Source organism: Thermothielavioides terrestris, chromosome 4 (genome assembly GCF_000226115.1).
Source record: "Thermothielavioides terrestris NRRL 8126 chromosome 4, complete sequence".
Taxonomy (NCBI): Eukaryota; Fungi; Ascomycota; class Sordariomycetes; order Sordariales; family Chaetomiaceae; genus Thermothielavioides; species Thermothielavioides terrestris.
Window position 1 is genome coordinate 1188043 of NC_016460.1, and position 22937 is coordinate 1210979.

General features: G+C 58.7%; 7 protein-coding genes across 7 annotated transcripts; 4 read left to right on the forward strand and 3 right to left on the reverse strand.

Moving 5' to 3' along the window:
* The first annotated feature begins 1414 nt into the window (after positions 1–1414).
* THITE_2118616 (uncharacterized protein) lies at positions 1415–3654 on the forward strand. Its single transcript, XM_003655152.1, has one exon. It carries the CDS (start codon positions 2085–2087, stop codon positions 3396–3398), a length of 1314 nt encoding a protein of 437 aa, XP_003655200.1. The 5' UTR covers positions 1415–2084; the 3' UTR covers positions 3399–3654.
* On the reverse strand, positions 3655–4659 carry THITE_2118617 (uncharacterized protein). Its single transcript, XM_003655153.1, has 3 exons — positions 4530–4659; positions 4348–4455; positions 3655–4241 (listed from the first exon to the last, which is right to left on the reverse strand). Exons 1-3 carry the CDS (start codon positions 4541–4543, stop codon positions 4061–4063), a joined length of 303 nt encoding a protein of 100 aa, XP_003655201.1. The 5' UTR covers positions 4544–4659; the 3' UTR covers positions 3655–4060.
* Positions 4660–5060: 401 nt separating this feature from the next.
* Positions 5061–7227, forward strand: THITE_2118618 (uncharacterized protein). The gene is made up of 2 exons (XM_003655154.1): positions 5061–5762; positions 5858–7227. Exons 1-2 carry the CDS (start codon positions 5199–5201, stop codon positions 6992–6994), a joined length of 1701 nt encoding a protein of 566 aa, XP_003655202.1. The 5' UTR covers positions 5061–5198; the 3' UTR covers positions 6995–7227.
* A 630-nt stretch (positions 7228–7857) lies between these two features.
* Positions 7858–9579, reverse strand: THITE_2118622 (uncharacterized protein). Its single transcript, XM_003655155.1, has 2 exons — positions 9440–9579; positions 7858–9350 (listed from the first exon to the last, which is right to left on the reverse strand). Exons 1-2 carry the CDS (start codon positions 9488–9490, stop codon positions 8070–8072), a joined length of 1332 nt encoding a protein of 443 aa, XP_003655203.1. The 5' UTR covers positions 9491–9579; the 3' UTR covers positions 7858–8069.
* Positions 9580–10394: 815 nt separating this feature from the next.
* On the forward strand, positions 10395–12696 carry THITE_2118624 (uncharacterized protein). Its single transcript, XM_003655156.1, has 4 exons — positions 10395–10579; positions 10685–10764; positions 11254–11871; positions 11937–12696. Exons 3-4 carry the CDS (start codon positions 11277–11279, stop codon positions 12263–12265), a joined length of 924 nt encoding a protein of 307 aa, XP_003655204.1. The 5' UTR covers positions 10395–10579; positions 10685–10764; positions 11254–11276; the 3' UTR covers positions 12266–12696.
* A 1988-nt stretch (positions 12697–14684) lies between these two features.
* THITE_2118631 (uncharacterized protein) lies at positions 14685–16767 on the forward strand. Its single transcript, XM_003655157.1, has 3 exons — positions 14685–14927; positions 15013–16527; positions 16605–16767. The coding sequence occupies exons 1-2, from the start codon at positions 14734–14736 to the stop codon at positions 16220–16222; spliced, it is 1404 nt and encodes a 467-aa protein (XP_003655205.1). The 5' UTR covers positions 14685–14733; the 3' UTR covers positions 16223–16527; positions 16605–16767.
* Positions 16768–17464: 697 nt separating this feature from the next.
* Positions 17465–20883, reverse strand: THITE_2118632 (uncharacterized protein). Its single transcript, XM_003655158.1, has 3 exons — positions 20220–20883; positions 18521–20112; positions 17465–18457 (listed from the first exon to the last, which is right to left on the reverse strand). Exons 1-3 carry the CDS (start codon positions 20599–20601, stop codon positions 17636–17638), a joined length of 2796 nt encoding a protein of 931 aa, XP_003655206.1. The 5' UTR covers positions 20602–20883; the 3' UTR covers positions 17465–17635.
* Between the last annotated feature and the right edge of the window lie 2054 nt (positions 20884–22937).

The window sequence follows — 22937 nt, forward strand, 5'->3', positions numbered from 1 at the left end:
TTTTATACTAGACTAACGTCGTTGCTATAGCTATAGTAAATGTAAATAGCTAGGAATTATCGGTCTTCTTATACTTCTATTGCTCTTTAAGCTCTTTCGCCTTTATTGTCTAGTTAGTATTGCTCTAGAGCTATAAAATATAAAGGAAATCTACTTTTAATAAATAAGTATTTAGGGCTATAGCTAGAATAGAAGTAGTTAGTATATAAGTTTTTACTATACTCGATAGGTAGTAGATAATAGATATAAGTAGATTATAAGCTTTGATCTTTATTATATTATTAATAGTTGATAGTTGGATTATAATAATTAAGAAAAATATATATCGCTATTATAAAAGTATATTTAGGTTAATATAAGTCCTATTTATATTCGACTTCTTCTTTGCCTTTAAAGTATTTCCTAACAATAAAAAGATATTTAATATCCTAGAAATAAATTAGAAAATAGTTCTATAAAATCACTAATAATTTAAGATCCTCTACCTAATACTACTCTAATAGCGTCTAGACATTGTTCTATTTAGACTAATATAGCTTATTTACAATCTATATTATAAGCTCTAGGGCTATCTTATAGTTCTTACGCTCGGTCTATATTAAGGTAAGAGGTACATTAGAAAATGTAAAGTCGTTGAGCTAAAGCGCTATAGTAATAGTTAATCGAGGTTAGATATTCTAATAGACAGTGACTTAAGGGCAATAAAAGGAGATAATAAACGACTACGAAAACTATTAGTAATCTACACTTAGAATATTCTAATAGTAGAGAATCAATATTAGATCCTTATAATTGAACTCAATCGAGTATAATTGAGGCTACGAAGTACATAGCTAAATCGGTCTATTGGCTCGAGGGCTTGGCAACGTAGGAAGAAAATAGGGCAAGGTAGCTAGTAGGTAGAGGGAATTTGTTTTCTATACCGGTAGAGAAAATTTTAGGGCGGTGGTGGGGCAGGTGGGTGGCCAGGGCCCGATTGCAGCAAATTTGCTAGGTGGTTTGGGTTTACGAAGAGTCCGAGCTCTGAGCCTCCGTACTCGGTCCCTTTGGCAAGCCAGCTCGGTTATCTGTTCTGCTGCTTCCTCTCCTTGACAGCTGCCTCTGACCATCAGCTACAGTGACTGCGGGCGCACCTACCGACCAAATCTTTACCAGCGACATCGCGCCCTGCGCTTGCCGGCCCAAGCAACGTTCAGCGGGCAACTCGGGATCGAACGTTGCCGGGGTGTTATTTTAGATGCTGAACCTGACCGTGCCGAAGGGACTCAGCTCCGTCTTGTGCCCTGACAGCATCACTCGTTCACTCGCTCGCTCAACCACTCGCATCACATTCAACTTCTGGTCATTGCCTGGTTACTAAGCGCGGTCGCAACCCTCTCCTGGGTTTTGACCACTTGCCCGGAGTCTCACCCGGACGGCCGGAGTGATATGCTGATGCCGTGCAATATTGGCGGATCATAAAGCTCTCGGCCTAGGGAACCGCGGCCTGGTTTATCATCGCACCTCTGGGTTTCGGGATGTCCAGCCTCAAAGACAGCTCCCCACGCTCACATTTTTTACCCAGCTGTCAAACGAAACGGAGTGCATGCCACAGGGAGTGCCCAAGATCAGATTGCGTTGGTGGCGAGCCAGGGATATCCACGGAGCTTCCGAAACATTAACTCATCATGCTAAGCGACAACAACCCTGCCTTGTCCTCCCCGCCCTTGGAGCCGCGCCCTCCATCTCGCCCTGAACCCGCCGGCGCATTCCAATCGCAGGTGTCTATCCCGGATTACGGATGCGCTTCCCCACGGCAACAGCTCGAGAAACGCGCATCAGCACCAGGCTCACCATCCCAGCCAGGCCAGAAGCGGCCGCAGCATGGCCTGAACCCGCCGCGGCCGTCGCTCTCACCGCTGTCTGAATACCACAGTGGCTTTGCCGATGAGGACCTCGGATCCACTTCCTGCTCCCCTTCTCCTTACAGCCTAGCCGAGCACCGCCGGCAGCACTCCTTTCCGAACTTGCTGCCGTTAGCTTTCAGGAATAGGACCCCGTCGCCAACGAGGAAGGCGCAACACACACGATCGCCCTCCGAGCAGATGCCCTATACCGGCGACGGGAGGAGCAACGGCAGGACGCCGGAGAGCCAGCGCGGAGGAGGAGGCCTGATCGGCTGGCTGAGCGGCAGCGCCGGGGCGGCGAACTCGCTGGGCCTGCACGCCGCGAACGGAGCCCCAAAGGTTGGCACAACGCCGGATACCACCCCCACAAGGGCCCTGCGAAGCGCCACCGGGGCCGGCAGTACGGCCTCGGACGCGGTAACACCCAGAAGCACCATGACCACTGCCTCCCGCTTTATGTCAGCCATATCCTCGCGCTTCAACCCCTCCACGCCCACCAGTCCAGCTTTGGCCGACGACTACGCCAACGACGAGTTCTACAACCTTAACATCGAAGCGGCCCTCTTCCCCCGGGGCTCTCCGCCCTCCGACCGGGACCCCTTCTCCCCGTCGGCGTTCAAAAACCTGCATATGAACGCCATCGGCCTGCTCACCAGGATGCAGGCCGCCTACCGCGAGCAGGCCGCCGCCCTCCGCGACCTGCGGGCCGAGCGGTCCGCAAGGAAGGACGAGCTGGAGGAGGCCGAGACGCGCGCGCGGCACCTTAAGATGCAGCTCGAGGACATGGCGCGCAAGGCGCAGGAGCACCAGCGGGTGGTTCAGTCGCTCATGGAAGAGCTGGCGGCGGAGAGGAGGGCGCGCGAGGACGAGCGGCGCGCCGCTGTTGCTGCTAGCTCTCCGAACGGCGCCGTTGCGGCGGCGGCGGTACCGCCTTCGGAAGGCGCGTCGATGGTTTCGGAGGATCTCGGCGTGGACGAGGATCGCCGTCGGCGGAGGAGGGGGACTGGGCGAAGGAGGAGTCACAGGAATAGCTGGAAGAGTGGCGTGTCATGTGAGGAGGACGGCGACGACGACAGCGAGGACGACGAGGATGAAAACGAGAGCGCCGAGAGCGAAAGCCTGTTTTCGCGCTGTCGGAGTCCCCCGCTGCCCGTCCCGCTCACGCCTGCTCAGACTACCGCATCCGAGGGGTCGGTGGCAGGCGTGATGAGCGGCGCGGGGACGCCCCACGCGAGGAATCCGGGCGGCGCTTCGGCACATGTGACGCCGAAGCAGAAGCCTGTCCAGCCGATGAGCGCGTTTCAGAAGATCCTCAAGGGCATCTCCGGAGAGCCGGCCGAGGGTGCAGGGGCGAAAAACGGGTGTCCCAATTGCCAGGGCCAGGACGCCAGTGTCGCGTGGGACACGGTTAGCCTGCTGAGGGACGAGAATCGGCATCTGAAAAAGAGGGTGGGAGAGCTCGAGGGCGCTGTGGAGGGCGCATTGGATCTGGTCAACGGGATCGGGCTATGATGTATTGCCCAGGCTGGTCTGGCGCTGCTCTTAAAGGTCTCCGGCGTTCGAGTTGCGGTTGTTTACTTTGTCTGGATTCTGTGCATTGGCTTGGGGTGTTGGCATGCGTCGCCGTTTGGTATATATAGACTGGCGCCTTCTCATTGGGATAACGGAGACTGACACGATCGGCTGAGAGCATTTAAAACAAATAACCTTTATGCTTCCTTTGTTAAATTCGGCTAGAGAGCGAGTTCGTTGTTGGCCTCCTGTTGATCTCGAGCCTGGTTCTCCCTCGTCAGTTCAGTCAAGTCAAACAACGATCATTGCGTCTCTAGTCAAGGAGAGAGTTGCCTCGAAATGTACAATAGATTGCATGCTATGCGTGGAGCGCACGCATTTTTCACGGATCTAGCGCTGTTCCCTCTTCTGGGGGATATCAACGGCCCGCCGACTTCTCGTCCACCCCTGCTCGCCCATCCTTTCCATATACACAGCCCGTCCATCCGCCCCATCGCCGCCGCCCTCGTCACATGCCGTACTTCCCCCTTCTTCATTCTCCTTCCCTCCCCTCCCGCTTCCCATCCAAACCCATCCGAACCGCAACTCGGTCCCCGGCAATGCCAATTCCACTCACTCACACCGCCGTAGCACGCCCCAACCTGGCCCGGCCCGGTACTCGCTCAGTGGTGCTGCTCCTTCCCGCCCTCGCTGCTGCCATGGTGGTGGTGGTGCTCGTCCTGCAAGAAGAAGTGCTCGTACAGGCAGTAGCCCGCGAAGGCGACGGAGGCGATGCCGAAGCCCGGCAGCGCGTTCCGGAACCGGTTCCACCGGCTGAAGCGGCCCGTGTAGCGCCACGCTTCGCTGTTGTGTCGTTCGTTGGTTAGTTAGTAAGTTCACCCTGCGCGTCAGGGAAGAGAGAGAGAGTGTGTGTGTTTTCGTGGAAAGGAAAGGGTAATAGGTCACGCACTTCCTCTCCCACGGATCGTAGCGCGGGGTGGCGGTCGCGGCGAGGAACTTGCGCATCTCGAAGCCCGTGATGTTGGGCTTCGGATCGCTGCCGTTGTAGCGGAGTATTCTAGCCGGGGAGGAGAGCGGGTTAGTTAGAGATTGGCGGATGGATTGGAGAGCAATTGGAACGTTGCTTCTTACCTGGAGGGCTGCATGATGGCGCTGGCAATGGCTCGTCGTTCGGGCGCGCTCAGCAAGTGCGAGAACGCAAGTGACGGAGAGACGTCCGCATGCAGCCTGTGGATTGGTGGTTTGGAGCTGCCGTCTGGGCAGATGCCAAGACCAACCCGCTTAGTCATCTGAACTTACTCTCAAGGCTGCTGGCGGCGGAGTGTGCGGAGTGGCTCGTGCGTTTTGCGGGCTGTGCCTCCTGCTCTGTTCCAGCTCCAGATGTGCTGTTCGGGGTATGAACAACCTGCCGCCGCCTTCCATTTCAGCCCCCCCGCGAATTTGATCAGTGCTGCCAGAACCGAGATCCCCCCACGGCAATTGACACTCGATCCTCTGGCGACCTGATATTCAGCAATCACCATTGCCTAACATCCTTTCTAGATTTATGCGCGACGCCCGAATCCAACCACAGAGGCCCGACCGCAACACCACAAGCCCTCACCCCTCATACCTGACACGGTCCGGTGCTCGCGACTCGTCCAGCGTCGCCCGCCATCTGCTTTCTTCCCACGAAAACTCCTCCGAGGAGGGCCGGGAATGGTCCCTTCAAGACGCAGGTCGGACACGGCTCTTGGGACACCGCCTGCACGATAGGTTAGAAGTCGCGGCCACCGAGACTACGGGCGCCGCCTCCACGCGATGCCTCCGCCGCTCAACCGGTTCCCCAGCGGGCCGAACACCCTCTCGGCCTACCACCAGCAATTTCCCGCCCATGCCCAGCACGCGACCAGCCATCCGCCGCCCCTCGGTGGCACTGCCGCCTACCTCAACGCCCAGGTCGGCCAGGTGAACCCCTACGCGACGAACAGCAACCTATTAGGCCTGGCGGGGGGGATCAACGCCGGGGCTGGGGCTGGGGCTGGTGCCGGTGCCGGTGTCGGTGCCGGCTTCGGCGTCGGCGTCGGCGCCGACTCCGGGCTGGCGAGCCATGCCGCGCGCATGGGCTTCGCGCACGCGAGCAGCCTGCAGCAGCAGCAACAATCTCAGCAACAAGCCCTCCAGCAACAGCAACAATCACAACACGCTCAGCATGTCCCGCCGGTCCAACATCCGCAGCATGCGCAGCAGCAGGGACACGGGCTGGCGGAACACGCGACACGAGCAGCCCAGAAGGGACGGATAAGGGAAGTGTGGAAGCACAACCTGCACGAGGAAATGGCGAACCTGCGAGACCTGGTCGACAGGTATCCGTACATTGCTATGGTGGGTCGCGGGATCTTTTCTTTTTCCCTTCAGGGGATTGTGAACAGGCGAGTTCGGGCGGGAGATGTCGGGCTGACACGATGATGCCCCGACAGGATACCGAGTTTCCAGGCGTCGTGGCGAGGCCGATGGGAGGCTTCCGTGGTAAGAGCGACTACCACTATCAATGTCTCCGGACAAACGTGGATCTGTTGAAAGTCATACAAATCGGCATCGCCCTCTTCAACGAGGACGGCGAGCAGCCGCCCGCCCGCCCGAGCTCGACCGACTCGGCCGACCTGCGGCGGACAGGCAGCCAGGCACCGCTGCCCTACGCGTGGCAGTTCAACTTCAAGTTCTCGCTTAAGGACGACATGTACAACCAGACGTCGATCGAGTCGCTGCAGCAAGCGGGCATCGACTTCGCGCTGCTGGAGCGGGACGGCATCGACCCGCACGAGTTCGCCTCGCTGCTGATCCCCTCGGGCCTGGTGTGCTTCGAGAACGTGCGCTGGCTGAGCTTCCACGGCGGGTACGACTTTGGCTACCTGACCAAGCTGCTGATATGCCGGCCGCTGCCGTGCGACGAGGTCGAGTTCGACCAGATCATGAAACTATACTTTCCCTCGACGTATGACGTTAAGCACCTCATGAAGCACGCCATCAAGCTGCTCAACAGCGGCATGCTCACCCCGAGCGACCCGAGCGCGACCGAGATCCTGCAGAAGTTCGAGCAGAAGTCCGGCCTGGAGCACATCGCCGAGACGCTCAAGCTGAAGCGCGTCGGCAGCGCCCACCAGGCCGGCTCCGACAGCCTGCTGACCGGCCGCGTCTTCTTCGAGCTGCGCAAGCGCATCTTCAACGGCGAGATCTCCGACGACCACCTCGGTAAGGTCTGGGGTCTCGGCTTCCCCGACTTCTCCGTTGGCGGCGCCGGCATCACCGTCGGGCCCCTCGGCGGCAGCGCAGCATCCGCGCAGCAGCAGCAGCACCAGCAGCACCAACAGCAGCAGCAGGTGGAGAACACCCCGCCGGGCCACAACCACCACCACCCCAACGGCGGCGGCGCTGCTGCCCTGCAGAACGGCACCCCGAGCACGCCCAACACCGGTAGCGTCGGTTTGGTCGGCACGCCGGCCGCCTCGTCCCACAACACCAACGGCTCCTCCGTGGGCGGCGGCATGGGGCCGATGACGCCCGGCGGCGGCGGCGGCGTCTTTGGCGCGTTTGCGTATGCCGGCACGGCGCGGTAGATTCGGACTGACTGACGGAGAAGCCTAGCCGGTGTGGTGGTGTTACAGGCAATTTGGATTGCATGGGACGGGAAAGTATAAAACATGTAGCACCCTTTGTTTTCGAGAGCGGCGGGGTGCTATAAAGCTGAGTTGTATGTCTCTCTCGGTCGGACGGACGGACAGGGGCAACGCGAGCGTTCGGACTTAGCTGGCGGGTGGACGGGCGGGACAGGCCGCGGGCAAGGTCGGTATTGCAGGGCAAACAAACGGTGCTGGTTTTTCTCTTTTTTTGGTCCTCTTTTTCTTTCTTGGTATCTTAGGTATTGTCGTTATTGTGTCTTTACACAAAAATCAACACGCTGTGTCTCTCACTTCTTTCTCACTCTCACACACTCTCTGGCGCTCTCGTGTTGGTGCTGCAAATGTTCGTCCATCTAACAAGGCTGAGAGAAAGGTTTCAAAGGGCAGCGATGATACCCCGGAATGGCATCCATCCATACATATATCAACCGATTCGGTTTCGGCTCGACATGCGACGCGTGGCCAGCGACAGAGACTGCGAATGATGCGGCTGTAGTTATCCCCTGCTGTTGCTACGGGTGGTTGTGCTTAAGTGCGTTCTTTCCTGATGGTTTTCTTGAACCCGATGTGAGGGTCGGAGGACTATGAAACCCCAGAAGTACATCACTTAATCCGTACACACTTTCCCGCCTTGATGGCGAGTGGCAAGCTGCGCTTATATTCTGCGTAAACACCAACCTAATGGCCCTATTTACCTAGGTATCTCCGCTGTAGGCTGAAAAGCGCAGGTGAAACCCAGCCCCCTTAACTATAGCGTATGTCCTACGCACCATGCCAGCCCAAGCCGTTCAATACCATTTCCCACCCAATCCAGTCCAGAGTCCGATGCAAATACCGCTTGTTAAAAGGAAAAAATCAATCACATAACCCCGCCAGTCCATCCCAGCCCAATGAATGTCCCCAAAAACGCCGCATGATGCCATAATCAAACCACATTCCCTCACAATCCTGCCCACCCCTCCTTCTTCCCCCTCTCTCCGCTTCCCTTCCCTTCCCATCCCTCCGCCATCCCTTACGTGGCATACACCTTGCGCAGTTCGCTCGCCGGGTACACCTCGCCGGTGACCAGGTCCTTGACCTGGCCCGGCGGCAGGCCCGACTTGGCCGCGTACTCGTCCAGGCGCGCCCGGCCGTAGACGCGGCCGTTGGGCAGCAGCACCAGGTCGTGGTCGAGCAGGCGGCTCTTGCTGTGGTGGGCGTAGCGCACGTTGCGGGCCAGCGCGTTGAGCTCGGTCGAGCAGATGGGGCAGACGCGCGTGGTCAGGGAGGCGGTGCCGTGGTGGTGAGGGGGGTGGCGTTGCGGTGCTGAGGAGGAGGAGGAGGAAGAGGAGGCGGCGGCGGTGTTGTTGTCGTTGGTGGTGGTGGTGCTGCTGGTGCCGTCTGCGGGTTGGTCGGCTCCTTGTGACTGCGTGCTGTGGCACGCGGGCGTTTTGAGGGCTGAGAGGCCCGACGAGAGGGCGATGTGCAGGAGGGGAGTCATGGGGAGGTTTAGAAGCTTCAGGTAGGCTTCGACGAACGCGTCTGCGAGTGTCTCCCAGCGGGAGGAGCTGTAGAGGGACGCATACGGCTCGAGGTGCGTATTGGGCTGGCAGGCTAGCAAGCCGGCCATGAAGCTTACCTCGACGGGATAGGTATCGCTGTAGGGGATGATGTGCTTTTTCGCGTGGTTGATGGCCTCGAGCATCTGGGAGTGTACACCGGTGCGCATCATCTCGATGTATTGCTGGCAACGAAGCAGGAACTCCAGGTTGGACTGCATCTTGCGAAGCTCTTTCTTGTTCTCGGCGCACCAGGCCAGGGCCTCCTGCACGCTGCCGCGCTCAAGCGAGGTGCGGATCCTGCTCATCGTCGCAAAGGTATCAATATCGACCAGATCCTGCATCTCCCGGGCGTCGGCCAGCGCCGCCGCCGACGAGCCGTAGCCGTGCCGGAGCATGTAGTCGACGAGAAGACGGTCGAGGCGCTGACGGGACCAGCCCTCGTACTTGACGTCGTCGACCGTGTTCAGCGAGGCAAGCTCGCGCATGTGGGCCACGCGGGCATCCATCTGGCGGTAGAGACGGTCCTCCTCGTCAGCGGCGACAGCCAACTTGCGCTTCAGCCCGCGCATCTTGGCCAGCATCTGATCGAGGTTCTTCACGACGTCTTCAGGCGAGACTTTGCCGTTGAGCGAGCCGTTGGCGGTTTCCTTGAGCAGGTCCTTTACCGAATTGGAGCCCTTGTCGAAGGGCAGGTGGAAAGAGCGGAAGTTCTGCCGGAGCAGCTCGTAGGGGAGACGCATGCATGACTGGTCCTGATATGCAGAAGGGATGCGGTTTAGGAAATGCGCGGCATCGCGGCGGTGGCAGAGGGTGGGAGACGGGGCCGATGACGTAGACTTACAAGAAGCAGGTGGTTGTCGTGGTTGATTTTGGCCGCCTCAAGGTCCGCCATGATGGCGATGTGACACCTCCCAGCGGTGTCGTATCACTCTGGAAGTCGCAAATGCAGAGGCAGCGGTTTCTGTTACCCCGGCGGCCGTAGAGGCGGTCCCTGAGAAGCAATGTAAGATAGTTGATGCAGTTGCGCCGGTGGTGGTCGGCAGTCAGATTGGGCGAAACCGACTGGCTCGCTCGGGAACTATCAGGCAACTGCAGTCGGAGGTGGAGTGTACAGGACAGTCCAATAGAAGAGCAATCACGATAGCGGCACAATAGCCAACCCTAACCCTCAAGCCTCTTGTAACCCCACTTCTTGCAGCTCCTCGCATTGCATCAACCAACATGGAAACTTGAGTTCCGGAAACCTGCTGTGTTCACCAGAGATAGGAAGTGAAAAGAGACGAAATACAGGCAGTTAGGTCGTGTCGACTGCGCGTCAAACGCTCCAATGCCTTGTGACATGGCGGGTCCAGAAGGTCAAATCATGTGCCAGCCTGTCTCACAGTCTCCGTGTCAGGAGGGAGGGGTCGATGGGATGTGGGGCATCCAGTGCAACGACGGCCGCCCGAGTTGCGTCGTCAGGCATTTGATGCCGCGCAAGGGTCCGAAGATGGTGTGCAAGTGAGAGCGGGCAAGAACCTGGAATGCCGTCCATAAACTCGTGCTGGGTGACCGACAACCCTCGCAGCTACACCAGCCTTCACGAGGGTATCATTAGACAAACGCGTGTCATGTGTCATACTATTTACTTGAAATGGCAACCGAACGCTGATGGGTTCCTCTGGGAATCTGCTAAAATATTCCGTATTGTGCTGAGGGGGCAGGATGCGGGACTCACAGGATAACGTTAAAAGAGGCGCCTCCTGTGGGAGGAGCAAAGTTGCTGATCGTTTTTGCTTCTGCTGCACGCCTGCGAGCAAGCCCAGAAGAAGGTTGCGGCGAGGTGGCTGGTCCGTGCACCGACCAAGCCGGTCCCGCGATCTGATTAACTAACCTCCCCCCCAGCCTCGCGCTCACATGATCTTCGCTCTCAGCATCTCTTCGACGACAACCATCAAAAGCAGCAGCAACTTGAGCGCATCGACCTACCTGCCGAAAATAGGTACGTTTATAGTCTTACAGGCCTTGGGATTTTAATTAGATCGACACACGCCAACTTTCGCAGCATCCTTCTGCCTTGCCCGTGGATTTTGGCTGATTTTCGCAGCGCTCGTCACGTTTTCGGGCACGTTCTTCACATGACCTCGAGCTTAAGACAGTGGCAGCCCGGGCCCGGACCACAAGAGAGTAAGGACTCCATCCTACCAGGCACCATCTTCTCTGTCGAGAGCGCGCGATGTCTACACGCATCCGATTTGCCGAACCCCCAACGCGGCGATGGCCGTCGGATGGATGATGTCCCCATTTACCTCCATTGAACGTGGCGATTGCGCTCGTTGCGTGGCGGCAAAGTCTCAAGTGAGAGAATGCGCTGCCAAAGCATCGCTTTCATCATGCATGTCATGTCCTTGCCATCACGCACATGCTCTATCGAAGCAATCCATCAGATGCTCGATTGAAAAGTCACGCAGGCGGCGTGTGGAACACGCTTGCCGTGTTCCTTCCCTGTCGCCCATCGACGCGCTGCGCACCGTTTTTGCTGTGAGCAAGGTGCTGGTGACCAGGCCCAGCCGGCGTCGTGTGGAGACAGACGAACAACCGGACTATTCACTTTAGGCATCACCTTACAGCTTTGGATATATCGGCATTCAATCCAGAACTAACGACACCCTCCAGGATCAACAAATTCACAGCCCGTCATGGCCGCGACCGTCGGTGTCGCACATCCTGATCTCCCCGAGGCCCCAACCTCTCCGGGGCAGAAGAGAAAACGCGCAAGCGGGTCTGGCTCACCAGATGCGCGCCGCAATAAACGAAGCGCACCGGCTGCAGCAATGTCCGTGCCGGAGTCCGATTCCCAGCCTTTCCTCGGGGACACGGTGAGCATCGCGCAGGCTGCCCACGAGCACGTAAACGTGGACGATTTCAGCGCACTCGCCCAGGCCACCGCTGCCGACCACAACGAGGCGCCCGACACCAACAACGCCTCAAGCACTGCGGCTGCCGCCCTGAACATGTACCCGTCGCTGCATGTCCCACAGTCCACCGAGGAGGCATTTGCCAACCAGGCATCGTCAGAGACCCACCATGAAGAGAGCAGTTTCAGCAACCATGCTGTGAGCCAGCCGCCTTCAGATGGCCTACCGCTGGGGCTGCCGCCTCCGCCGTCCACGCTTCCGCACCCGGGCGCGAACGGGGCGCAACAAGAGCAGCGCTACAGCGCGCCCCCCAACGCCAAGCCTGCCGTTGGTTCGGAGGAATGGCACAAGATGCGCAAGGATAACCACAAAGAAGGTAAGTAGTAGCCATCACACTGTTGGCCCTCGACCTCGCAGCATTCATTCTAACAAGGTTCCCAGTGGAACGTCGCCGCCGCGAGACTATCAACGAGGGCATCAATGAGCTAGCTAAGATCGTGCCTGGATGCGAGAAGAACAAGGGCTCAATTCTCCAGCGAGCGGTCGCCTTCATCACACAGCTCAAGGAGAACGAGACCCAGAACATCGAGAAGTGGACGTTGGAGAAGCTGCTCACGGAGCAGGCCATCGCCGAACTCAGCCAGACCAACGACAAGCTCAAGCAGGAGTGCGATCGGCTCTACCGGGAACTCGAGGCGTGGAAGCAGCTGGCCCAAGACGCGGGTTTGCAGTTACCTCAGCCGAAGGAGGAGCCCGGGTCCAGCGGTTGAGCAGCAGCCAGCCATGGTGTTCTTGCTCGCTTCCTCCACCGCGGCCATTGATCCGCTTGTTCTCTGCTCGCGGGACTGGGAGAGACTGCGCTGCGAGTTCGCACCTGAACTTGGCTTTGGCTCTTGGCCCCCGGAGGCATCGAGAGAGCCTTTGTTTTCTTGGGCAATGTTTGTTGAGGGTATACCCGGTGGCTTGGTGGTTTCCTCACACCGCGTTTTCCTATGGCTTTTTTTTCCCTTGTGTCGATAGGAATCATTGGCCTCTTTCCCCCTTTGAGCAGCTCGCACACGGCGCTCGCGAATCCGGCGGCTGCGTTCTAGCGTTGGCGTCTCTTGCACTGGCACGACGCAATACCGTTGGCCAGTTGCCTACAGTATTGTCGTCCCCCCTTCCTTTTCCTTCACCTCGGAGGCAGTTTTTACCCGGCCGCTACTTGCGTGGCCGCGAGGATCGACACTAACAGGTGGTGTCTGGCGTTGGGGTGGTTGGTTGTGATGGATTGGCCCGTGTTTCCGCGTTTTCGCATCGGGAATACCTAGGGCGGGACACCAGCAGGGGCGTTGCCTCACGGTCCCGTTGTTCAGGTACTTGTGGTTTTGCGCATATCTTGGAGCGATAATGGGATGATGATTCTCAGTCAATGCAAAGAGAGTACACAAACAGCTGTTGACCCCGCTCTCTCAGGGTGCAGGGAACCTCATCTGGGCTTCACCGCTCTCTCTCAATTCCCCCTGTCCCGTGGCGTCCTTCTGGAAGCATTGGGGGTGGGATGAGTGGCAACGCTGCATGTTAGTTTGTTTATTGAGGACACTGGCATCTGTTCATCAGGCTCTGCTCGTGGCGGAGAGGAGTACAGGAAGATGCACGGGTTATCGTCGGGCGTCCTTTCGGAGCGGGGCTGGAGAGATAAGCCGGGGGGTGGATCTCAGGGGTTGGACGTGGGTGGCAGTGGCCTGATTCCGGCCTCCGATCGCGGGCCCGGACTTGCTCCCTGGCGGCGGACGGAACTGATGATTAAGTGTGAGTGGTGCATCGGGCCCGGTCGGATGCGGATGCAGTTGGCTGGGCCCGTCGGGCTAGACTCAAGAAGAGCCGCGAAATTCACGCTGGTCAGAAAGACCCGGGCGAAGAGCGTGGCAGCTGACCGTTTTAGAAGGGTCCCGAACGGTTAGGATGCGCCACGCCCATTACTAGTGTACAGGACACTCCTGGTTTGTTTGTTAGTCTGGTTCTTCGCCCCACTTTTTGCCCACATTTTGACAGGGGGCCTGCAGCCAACCAAAAATCAGCCTTTTTACCCACCTGTTCAGTTCCTGGCTCTGGCATTGTATTCAACCAAACCATCAAAAAAAGCATCACTACCATCAAAACCATCAAAACCTTCAAAATCGGCTAAGGCAGCCAAATCAGCCAAATCAGCCAGATCAGCCAGGTGGGCAGTTCAGCTATAAAAAAGCCCTAAAAGGAAGCTATTTTACAGGCGTGGGATGCAGTGCCTTCTGACTACCTACTTATCTGTTGCGGTTGGTTCATTCCATGCCAAGGCGGCTAGCGCAGGTGATTGAGAATCACCTAGGGGGGTACACGGGGTACTGAGATTGACCTGTTTCGCTTCTGTTTTTCTATGGAAGATTAAGTACTGTACAGCTTTTGTAAGCCATTGTTGATTGGCTTTCAGACCCTTGCTGTGATCCACCGTAAGTACCAAACTAACAAACAAACCAGGGGGGCATTGTACAAGCAATGGAGCAGCTGGCTGGGATGCAGGGTTCACGATGGACACCTTCACAAGGTAGGTTCTTTTCCCACTTGTTGTGAATGCCAATGGACAAAATTCGGCAGGAAACGACCTGTTACATTTCGGTTGCCAAGAAAACTCGGGCAATTGACATTGGGAATTGGAGCTGGTCTCCCGTTGTGCACAGGAATTTCTTGCCAGCGGTGAATTGAGTTGGGGAAACTGCTTGGGACTGTTTGACGTAATGGGGACATCCATGGATCCTCAAGCTTCCCCGCATCCGAACTATCAATGTTACACCCACCGAAGCCGGCAGGACCAGGGTGCAAATCTAAGCCGGCGCTATCCTCGGGAAACCAACGGTTATCTGAAATACGGTACCTTCCTCTGCTCCGCGCGCCCCGGAGACGTCCGAGTATTCTCCATCAGAGACGGTCACCATCCCGGAGGGGCAAGGCAATCGATTGACTGGACTGCCCACACGGTTTCCCGTTCAATTGGGTGGCAGCATTTTAGATCGAGGCGTTGTCTGTCATAGTTCCATCGCTCGACGGATTATAAGACGGGGGAGACGGCACGATGTCGGTGTGCAGAACCATCCGGGCCAGCAACGCCCTCTTGCGCGCGGCGTCCACCTCGTCCGCGTCTCCGGCAGCCCGACCCGCCAGACCGGCTGCCGTTGCCGTGTCTCCCAAGTCCCGCCGCCACTTCACCGGCTCGGCCCGCGTCATGTCATCCTTCTACAGCGGCTGGGAGCCCGAGGGCCCGTCGGTCAAGACCGAGATCCCCGGGCCCAAGGCCAAGGCTGCCACCACCGTACTCAACGAGGTGTTCGACACGCGTAGCTTGAACATGCTCACCGACTACTCCAGGAGTGCGGGCAACTACATCGTCGATGCCGACGGCAATGTCTTGCTGGACGTGTAAGTTGGCGGCCTCTCACGGTTGCCAGAGGAAAAGCAACACAAGTTATCCCAGAACTGATGATGGTCTCTTCTCCCTTTTCAGCTACGCCCAGATCGCTTCCATCCCGCTCGGGTACAACAACCCGGCCCTGCGCAAGGCCGCGCAGAGCGACGAGATGATCAACGGGCTGATCAACCGCCCCGCCCTGGGCAACTTCCCGCCCCTTGACTGGGCCGAGATCCTCAAGACCGGCATCCTCAAGGTCGCCCCCAAGGGGCTCAATCAGGTCTTCACCGCCATGGCCGGCTCCGATGCCAACGAGACGGCCTACAAGGCCGCCTTCATGTGGCGCCGCCAGCGCGACCGGGGCGGGCCGCAGGTCGAGTTCACCGAGGAGGAGATGCAGTCCGCCATGGAGAACAAGTCGCCCGGCGCGTCCCAGCTCTCCATCCTCAGCTTCAAGTCCGCCTTCCACGGCCGCCTCTTCGGCAGCCTGTCGACCACGCGCTCCAAGCCGATCCACAAGCTCGACATCCCCGCCTTCGACTGGCCGCAAGCCACCTTCCCCAAGCTCAAGTACCCGCTCGACGAGCACGCGGCCGAGAACGCCGCCATCGAGCAGGCCGCCCTCGACGAGGTCGAGCACCTGATCAAGAACTACCACGTGCCGCCGTGCGCCGTGATCGTCGAGCCGATCCAGTCCGAGGGCGGCGACAACCACGCGTCGCCGGCCTTCTTCCGCGGCCTGCGCGAGATCACGCGCCGGCACGGCGTGCTGCTGATCGTCGACGAGGTGCAGACGGGCGTCGGCGCGACCGGTCGCTTCTGGGCCCACGAGCACTGGGACCTGCCGCACCCGCCCGACATGGTCACCTTCAGCAAGAAGGCCCAGACGGCCGGCTACTACTTCGGCAACCCGGAGCTGCGCCCCAACAAGCCGTACCGCCAGTTCAACACGTGGATGGGCGACCCGGCCCGCGCCCTGGTGTTCCGCGCCATCATCGACGAGATCGAGCGCCTCGACCTGGTCCGCCACACCGCCCGCGTCGGCGACTACCTGTACGGCAAGCTGGAGCGCCTGGCCGAGAAGTACCCCGACGAGTTCCAGAACCTGCGCGGCAAGGGCATGGGCACCTTCATCGCCTTTGACAACCCGCGCCGGGACGCCTTCCTGGCCAGGGCCAAGAAGTTCGGCATCAACATCGGCGGGAGCGGGCAGAGCGCCGTGCGGCTGCGCCCGATGCTCATCTTCGAGGAGAAGCATGCGGATATCCTGGTGGACGCGCTGGAGAAGATTGTGACGTCGTGGTGATGTCCTGGTTTTGATTAAGGCAAAAATCTTGTTGTTGTTGACATGGGTTTGGCGGACGTCCGAGGGAGCGTGCTTGCTGTTTGTTGGTCCAGTTAGGCATGCCACACCGCGACGGATAATCAAGGGTTGTTCAGCCGGGCGCGGATATGGAGTGATAATTTTGGTGTCGAACTCCCTCGATGAGACATGGCTCCTCAAGCTTGGCGGCTCTGCCATCTTGGGGTCTTGTGCCCGGCAGACCATGTCCAGTTCGTGAAGTCAACACCCTCCTTGCGATGCCAATTGGGGTTGTTCCATCAGCTCAGGTATCTTTCCGCATTCCCCTTGACCCTGCCCAATTGAATTGAATGAGATGACCCTTACTGAGCCAAGCACACCCAAGATTGCGCGACTGAGCACCAACACCCATCCGCGGCGCTTCTCACCCTCCGATGGATGTCTCGATCAGCACAGCTGGGGCATATCCTCCAACACCATCCATTCATTCATTCCCTCAGCCGCTCCAACACTGCCGACTGAATAGCGAACGCCAGGACGTTGTTACAAAAACCCTATGCTAGCAGCAGTCCACCATGACTCAAGCACGGCTCCCCGTTTCCCGCCAGGCACAGGCACAAACGCCGACCGCCACACATCCCTTATGCACCGCCGGTATCCCATTCCTTATATACACGGACAAACGTAAACAGGAGAGAGAGAGAGAAACCACCATTAAGGAGGCATTATATACCGCTAATACAACCCAACCGCGCCCCACCTCCATGTCCACCTAGTGTAAAAAGTCCTCAATGCAATCCCAATGCGTATCAAATGAGACCCCACCCCTTGAACCGCCAGCCCGGGCTCTCGCCGTGGTGACTGACTGACCACACCACCGTCCGAACTGGATCGCCCCAAAAAGCCAGCTTGCGCTGGCCGGGTTGCGCCAAATTCCACCACCAGCACCACCCGGCACCAGACACGCCGCACCATGCGATGAATCGATGAATTTGCAAACCATCCACCCACCCTCGCCGAGCGAGTAAAAGAAGACGGGGAAAGTAGAATGAACCAGAGAATGAGCCCCTCCATCAATAAAATATGTAATAGGTATCATACCGTATCCCTATCTCCCCATGGGCGGCGGGGTATGAAAGCGCTATCGCACCCGTCTTCCCATACGCACGCAATTCCCAGATCCTATTTCATGAACTGCCGTTCCTTTCCCCCGCCGCAAGATTATCATGCAGGTAGAGTGCGCAAGGAATGCGGCGCTTTGATGAAGCGCAACGGCCTGTACGCCTTTATGGGTAGGGAGGGTAGGGCAGCGTTGGCTGCGTTATTTCGGGCCTCGTCGATCTCTGAGTTCCTTCCCGCCTCCCGGCATGTGAGAGATTACGGGGATGCGAATAAAAGAGAGACCTGCCTCGGATTTCAGTGGCTCAGCACCACCTGCTGCTGCTTCTGCTGCTGCTGTGGTGGCTGCGCATCAACATCCATCGAAGAGACGACGTCTTCCGGTGACGGAGAAGCACCGACTCCCCTGCCGGCGGCGCCGGCGGCGGCCGTCGTCATCAACCCATTCGCCCGCGCCGCGGCCACGCCACTGGCGTCTTGCTTCTTCGCCCCGTCCATCTGGGCCAGCGCTTCGTCCTCCAGCCGCTGGGCCTCCTCGTTCTCGCGCATGAGCGCCTCCTCCTGCTCGCGCATCGACCGCTCCTCCTCGGTCAGCGGCGTGTCGGCCGGCGGGGGCGGCGGGCTGGGCGGGCTCGGGACGGCGGCGGGCTCGTCCTCTCTCGCTCGTTTCGCCGACGGCGTCTCGGACGGGGGCGCCCCTCCCTCCTCGGGCGATTCGACGAGGTCCTCGTCGTCGCGCTTGCGCTTGCGCCCCGCCGAGCTGCCGGGGCTGCTGGCGCCTTCGACGTCAGACATGGCTTCGTCGCCGTCCTTGACCGGTGTGGCGGCTGGACCCGCGCCGGCCCCTCCGTCTGGCCGGGACGATGCAGCAGCGGCCCTCTGGGCCTTCCTCTTCTCGTGCTCGGTGTATTTCACCAAGGCGCGCTCGAAGAAGTCTTGGACGTAGTTTCGCACCTTTTTTGCCAGCTTGGAGGAGATGGAGGTCGGGTCCTCAACGCGGTTGTTCTTGTAGTCCGAGGCGACAAGTTTCTTGTTGACCTCACGTGCGAACTTCTTCAAGTCCTCCTTTGGGAGTTTGCCGTGGAACTTGTCCATGACGTGCTTGACATGAGGGAAAAGCTGGGACCCGGTCAGCATTGCGGCGCACGCAAGGGCGGTCTGTAGCGCGGCGGCGAGCCTTACCGTGTTCTCGTAGATCTTCATCTGCTTCTCGATCGGCAGAGAACGCCACTTTTCCTTTTTGGGGTCCGCCGTAGGCGTGCTGGACCGCTGTGGTGTGTGGCCTGCCGAACGCCGAGGCGTCGGCTCTTTGGTCAGGCTGTCGATGATGCTCTGCAGCGCTTTTTGGTCCTGCTGTGCCTTCGCAGACGCCTTCGGGGTCTCGATGGCAGGCATGGTGGGACGCTGCCATTGCGTCCTACCGTTCACATCGTAAAAGTAGTATCGCCCGGTCTTGTCGGTGGTGACAAACCACCCGGCGGGCAGATTGGTGGGCAACTTCCGGGGGCGCTGCCCGTTGAAGTAATTCGCATTCCGCTGCGGGATGTTGCTACGCGGTCCGGTCGGGATGACCACGTTGGCGAAAGGATCCGCCGCGGGCTTGGCCGGCTCGTCGCGGTCCTTGTTGCGCCGCTCCTCCTCGAATGAATTGACTGTTGTTGGCGCCGTATGGTCGTGCTTCTTGCGCGGGATGCGGTAGGCGGTCTCCAATTTGCTCCACTCGTCGAGCAACCGCTGGGCGGCAGCAGCGACCCCTTCGTGCGCGGCCGATGCGAGCGGCTGCACCGCCGCCTCGATGTTCGAATCCGAGATCTTGTTTCGCGTGATCCGCGGAAGCTGGTATAAAATGTCCAGGATTTGCAGAACCACGTTGGTGTCGTCCTTGAATGTGTTCAAGGTGCTTTTCAGGATTTGGTAGCCGTGCATCCTCACCACCCTATGGCGAAGATGGTCATCCTCGGTCGCCTGGAGTCGGGAGAGCAGCTTGACGGCAATCCACTTCTCCTTGCACTGCATGAGCGTAGCCATGACCTTGTTGACGCCGTCCTCGTCGAGCGCACGGGGCTGAAGGCTGTTGACATATTCCTCGTCGTCCTCGTGCGCCTTCTTCTTGCGCGGCCTCTTGGCGACCGTCGTGTCCCAGTTGTCGCCATCGTCGATGCCGAGCGCCTCAATGGTTGCAAGCGGCAGTTTGGTTGCGCGTTCTGTCTGCGTCTTGCCGCCGATAAAGCCGACGCAGTTTGGCTCGCCACAGTAGCACGGCTGCGGGTCGGCGCCATAGCGGTCCACGTTGTAGTTGAACACCAGCTCCTCGCCGGCGCGGATCCTGCGGCCGGCGAAAATACCCATGCGCAGCTTTTCGCCCACCACCCACTTGTCCACATAGCAGTTGGGATTGCACGAGTGATTGCAAAACCTGCCGAGGTTGCCCTTTTTGGTCGCATCCACGAACTCGTTCTTGGTCAGCGACATAAAGTAGAAGTGCTTGATGCCCTCCTTGTCGTACTTCAGCATGCGGCTGCGGAAGGTGGGCTCGTTGATGACCTCGCCGACGTACTCGTACACAAAGTCATTGGGCTGCAGGTCAGTGTCCGCCCGCAGGCCAAAGCCCTTCTTCTCCGTCTTGATGACCGAGACCTTGGCATACTGCTTGCGCTGAAACCGCTGGTTTTGGCAGCCATCGCCGCAGTTGCATTCGCCGTCTACGCACTCGATCTTGGTCGCCCGGTTGATGCAGTCTGAGTCCTCACCGCAGGCGTGATTACGGTCGTCACCTGCCAGTTCGGGGGATGGGGGAGGATCCCGTTTGTTAGAGACGACACGTCACTAAAACGCGCGGGCGGGAGAAAGCGTGGAGCAGGGGGGGAGGGGGAGGACCTACGCCAATCTTCAGCGCAGTCACAATCCAGAGCGTCATGGTCTGATGACCCCATGTTCCGCGAGCCATAGAGACAATCGTTGATCACCTGAAATGTGCTGCATGCTTCCTGAGTGGCGTCCGGCAGATGGTCGAACAATGGAGGCGGGCTCGAGGGCATTCTTTGGGACGCTTTTCGTGATAGCTTCGGTAGCGGGCCATTTTCGGGCGGTGATATGCTGGCGCCGGCAGATTTCGCGTCGTCGGGCGACGTGCTGGACGCCCGTGAGTTGATTTTGGACCCGTTCGGGGTGGCCGAGCCGCTCGAGTCCTCCCGTTTTAACCTGACTCCGTTGGGTTTTGACCACTCCTCCCGTCTCGGTGCATCCGCCGTGCCTCCCTCCATGGTGATCAAAGCGTGCAAGTCAAGCGCCGAGGTCGCGAACTGATCGCTCTAGCCAAAATGTGAGGCTGGGTGGGAATGTGAGAGGCCGTGGTAGAGCGAAAGGAGATCGGGTCGGAGACGTCGAAGGCGGCGCACATGAAGGCAGCGCGGCGGACGGTTCAGGACCGGGAAGTAAAAGGTGGGAAGCAGTACGCGAGCACTCAGGGAGAAGAAGTCGGGGAGGAGAGCTTGTAGTGGACAACGAGAAGCTATTCTGCTGCGTGCCGAGCTTGCGACATGGCAACGCAAAACCGCAAAACCGACGGGGACGGGAATGGGTATGGGGGCGGGTCCAAGTGAGTGTCGCGCACCGCAGAAGTGGCCGAGGAAGCAGAGAGTGCCCGTCGGTCCTGCTGCGTCCCAGGACTACCTACGCAAATCTGAGTTTCTGGTCTTCCATAGCAGGGCAATCCTGTATCTCAAGGCCTCGATGCGAATTGAAGTTGCGGCGTTGTTGGCTCGTTGTTGAGGGCGGATGTGGCCCGGCTTCGGCAAAAGTCCAGACAGATGCAGCGCGCGCCAATCCAGTCCCGCTCGCGCAGTGCCCCAGAGTTACACGTTGGTTAGCTCCCTTCTGCACAGTAGCGGCCCGACCATATTCCGGCAGAAGCCCCACCGTCCGCAGCACCCCATGGTCCCCATCCCACCATCCCAGTTACCCCACGATGTGTACCTGGCTGGAATGGTTGCGGTGACGGCAGACCACAGACAACCCGCCCACTCAAGTAAAGCCTTTCCGCTCCTCTAGAAATCCTCCCCTCTCGACACCGAAGCGTCACAAACGCCGCCGACAACGGATTTGTGAGATGGTATAGTTAACATGCCGCTTCGTTCAGTGAATTCCCGTTTTCCTGCACCCACCTTCCTCCCTCCCCTTCCTCTCGGTTCCCGGTTGCTTTCCCGCGGCAGGAGAAACCTGAACGGGAACTGAGAATTCCGAACGCATTGTAGCTGTTATGGTTCCAATGTGCACAGCATAAGGTGGGCAGGAGAGACATTGGCGGTACCGGGTCCCAATTGTCATGCGCCGGATTACCTGAGGCCCTGACCTGGTTGGTCGTTTGTCGGGTTAGCATACGTGAAGCTCTTCAGTCTCCATGTCGAGGCACCTGAGATTTTCCAATATCACGCAAATAAGGAGACTGGACACGCTCGGGCAACTGCCGCGCCGGGTTTGATATGGTCCTTGTTGTCCTGTGGTAAACGGCCCATCATCTAGCGTATGAATTTCTCAGGGCATCCGGCGATGGAACGCTGGCGAGGCGCATCGGAGCGGTGTGCATGGATACGGAACCGGGAACGGGCGTCGAACGGCTTGATGGCCCAGTCCAAAACAGCGCTTTTATAGAGCTTGTAACCCGCGGCGACTGGGAATGCTCGCCGCGACCCGGTGCCGATATGCCAGCTCATCGTGCAGGAAGCATGTGGAGCAACACCCGAGGCGGTGCCCAAGCCCGCGAGAACTATTTAAAGGTCTAGAGAAGTTCGTCGGCGATGATGGGTCTGTGGTCGAAATATACTCCAAATTCTCGCCCGGCAGCATGCGAACCGCGCGAACCTCGCGCACAGCATCGGCCCGCAAGCGGCGAAGCGGTGCGGCTTTTCGAGAACCGATCTAAGAAGCTTCGGCTTTGTCACGTACAGCGATGATCGACTGACGCTCCGAAGATGCCATTGGTGAGCGGTGCTCACCGATGCAGCCAATGGGCCGCCTGAATGGGCCATTCCCACTTTGCGCTGGTGGGTACATCTTCAGATTTGACGGGACCAATTGGGCTGAGTCTTTGAAAAAGCATCGACTTCACCTCAACGTCTCCTGGTTGCCGGCAGGCCAAGAGGCTCAGCCGGGACGGCGTGTGCTGTCTCGGTGCCGCCAAAGAAGCTGTCAACAGCCGTGGCAGGCGCGGGGGCAAAATTGGGCTCCTGTTTAGGCCGAAATCCGGGGCCTTTGCTGCTGCAGCGCCTTCCCCAGACGCCCGCACCCTATCACGGGCGGGAAAGACCTAGCAATGGGGGGTCACATGTGCAGCTGCACGTCGCTTCGCTTGGGGGATGCAGAGTGCAGATGGCCAGCCATTTCATCAATCAGACGCACGTCGGCAGACCTGCATCCACCCAGCTCGTTGCGAAGCGCTGACGCCCTTCCGCCGCAGCAGGCCTGTTGCGCTGGCAAAGGGCAGTCGCCGTTGGGGAACCCAAATCGGACGGGGACGGGAGGCATCTATCCCTGCGCTCCCGTCGGCTTCCAACTCGGGCAGGACACCGTTGCCTTGGCACCCAGCACAACACCAGGGAGT

Excerpts from the sequence above, each read along its gene's own strand:
- THITE_2118616 (XM_003655152.1), top strand. The coding sequence starts at position 2,085 with ATGCCCTATACCGGCGACGGGAGGAGCAACGGCAGGACGCCGGAGAGC.
- THITE_2118617 (XM_003655153.1), bottom strand. Across the intron at positions 4,242-4,347 it reads TACGATCCGTGGGAGAGGAA|CGAAGCGTGGCGCTACACGG; the intron begins GTGCGTGACCTA and ends ACGACACAACAG.
- THITE_2118618 (XM_003655154.1), top strand. The coding sequence starts at position 5,199 with ATGCCTCCGCCGCTCAACCGGTTCCCCAGCGGGCCGAACACCCTCTCG. Across the intron at positions 5,763-5,857 it reads GGTATCCGTACATTGCTATG|GATACCGAGTTTCCAGGCGT; the intron begins GTGGGTCGCGGG and ends ATGCCCCGACAG.
- THITE_2118622 (XM_003655155.1), bottom strand. The coding sequence starts at position 9,490 with ATGGCGGACCTTGAGGCGGCCAAAATCAACCACGACAACCACCTGCTT. Across the intron at positions 9,351-9,439 it reads ACGACAACCACCTGCTTCTT|GACCAGTCATGCATGCGTCT; the intron begins GTAAGTCTACGT and ends TCTGCATATCAG.
- THITE_2118624 (XM_003655156.1), top strand. The coding sequence starts at position 11,277 with ATGGCCGCGACCGTCGGTGTCGCACATCCTGATCTCCCCGAGGCCCCA. Across the intron at positions 11,872-11,936 it reads CAAGGATAACCACAAAGAAG|TGGAACGTCGCCGCCGCGAG; the intron begins GTAAGTAGTAGC and ends CAAGGTTCCCAG.
- THITE_2118631 (XM_003655157.1), top strand. The coding sequence starts at position 14,734 with ATGTCATCCTTCTACAGCGGCTGGGAGCCCGAGGGCCCGTCGGTCAAG. Across the intron at positions 14,928-15,012 it reads GGCAATGTCTTGCTGGACGT|CTACGCCCAGATCGCTTCCA; the intron begins GTAAGTTGGCGG and ends CTCCCTTTTCAG.
- THITE_2118632 (XM_003655158.1), bottom strand. The coding sequence starts at position 20,601 with ATGGAGGGAGGCACGGCGGATGCACCGAGACGGGAGGAGTGGTCAAAA. Across the intron at positions 20,113-20,219 it reads TGACTGCGCTGAAGATTGGC|GTGACGACCGTAATCACGCC; the intron begins GTAGGTCCTCCC and ends CCGAACTGGCAG. Across the intron at positions 18,458-18,520 it reads TGAAGATCTACGAGAACACG|CTTTTCCCTCATGTCAAGCA; the intron begins GTAAGGCTCGCC and ends ACCGGGTCCCAG.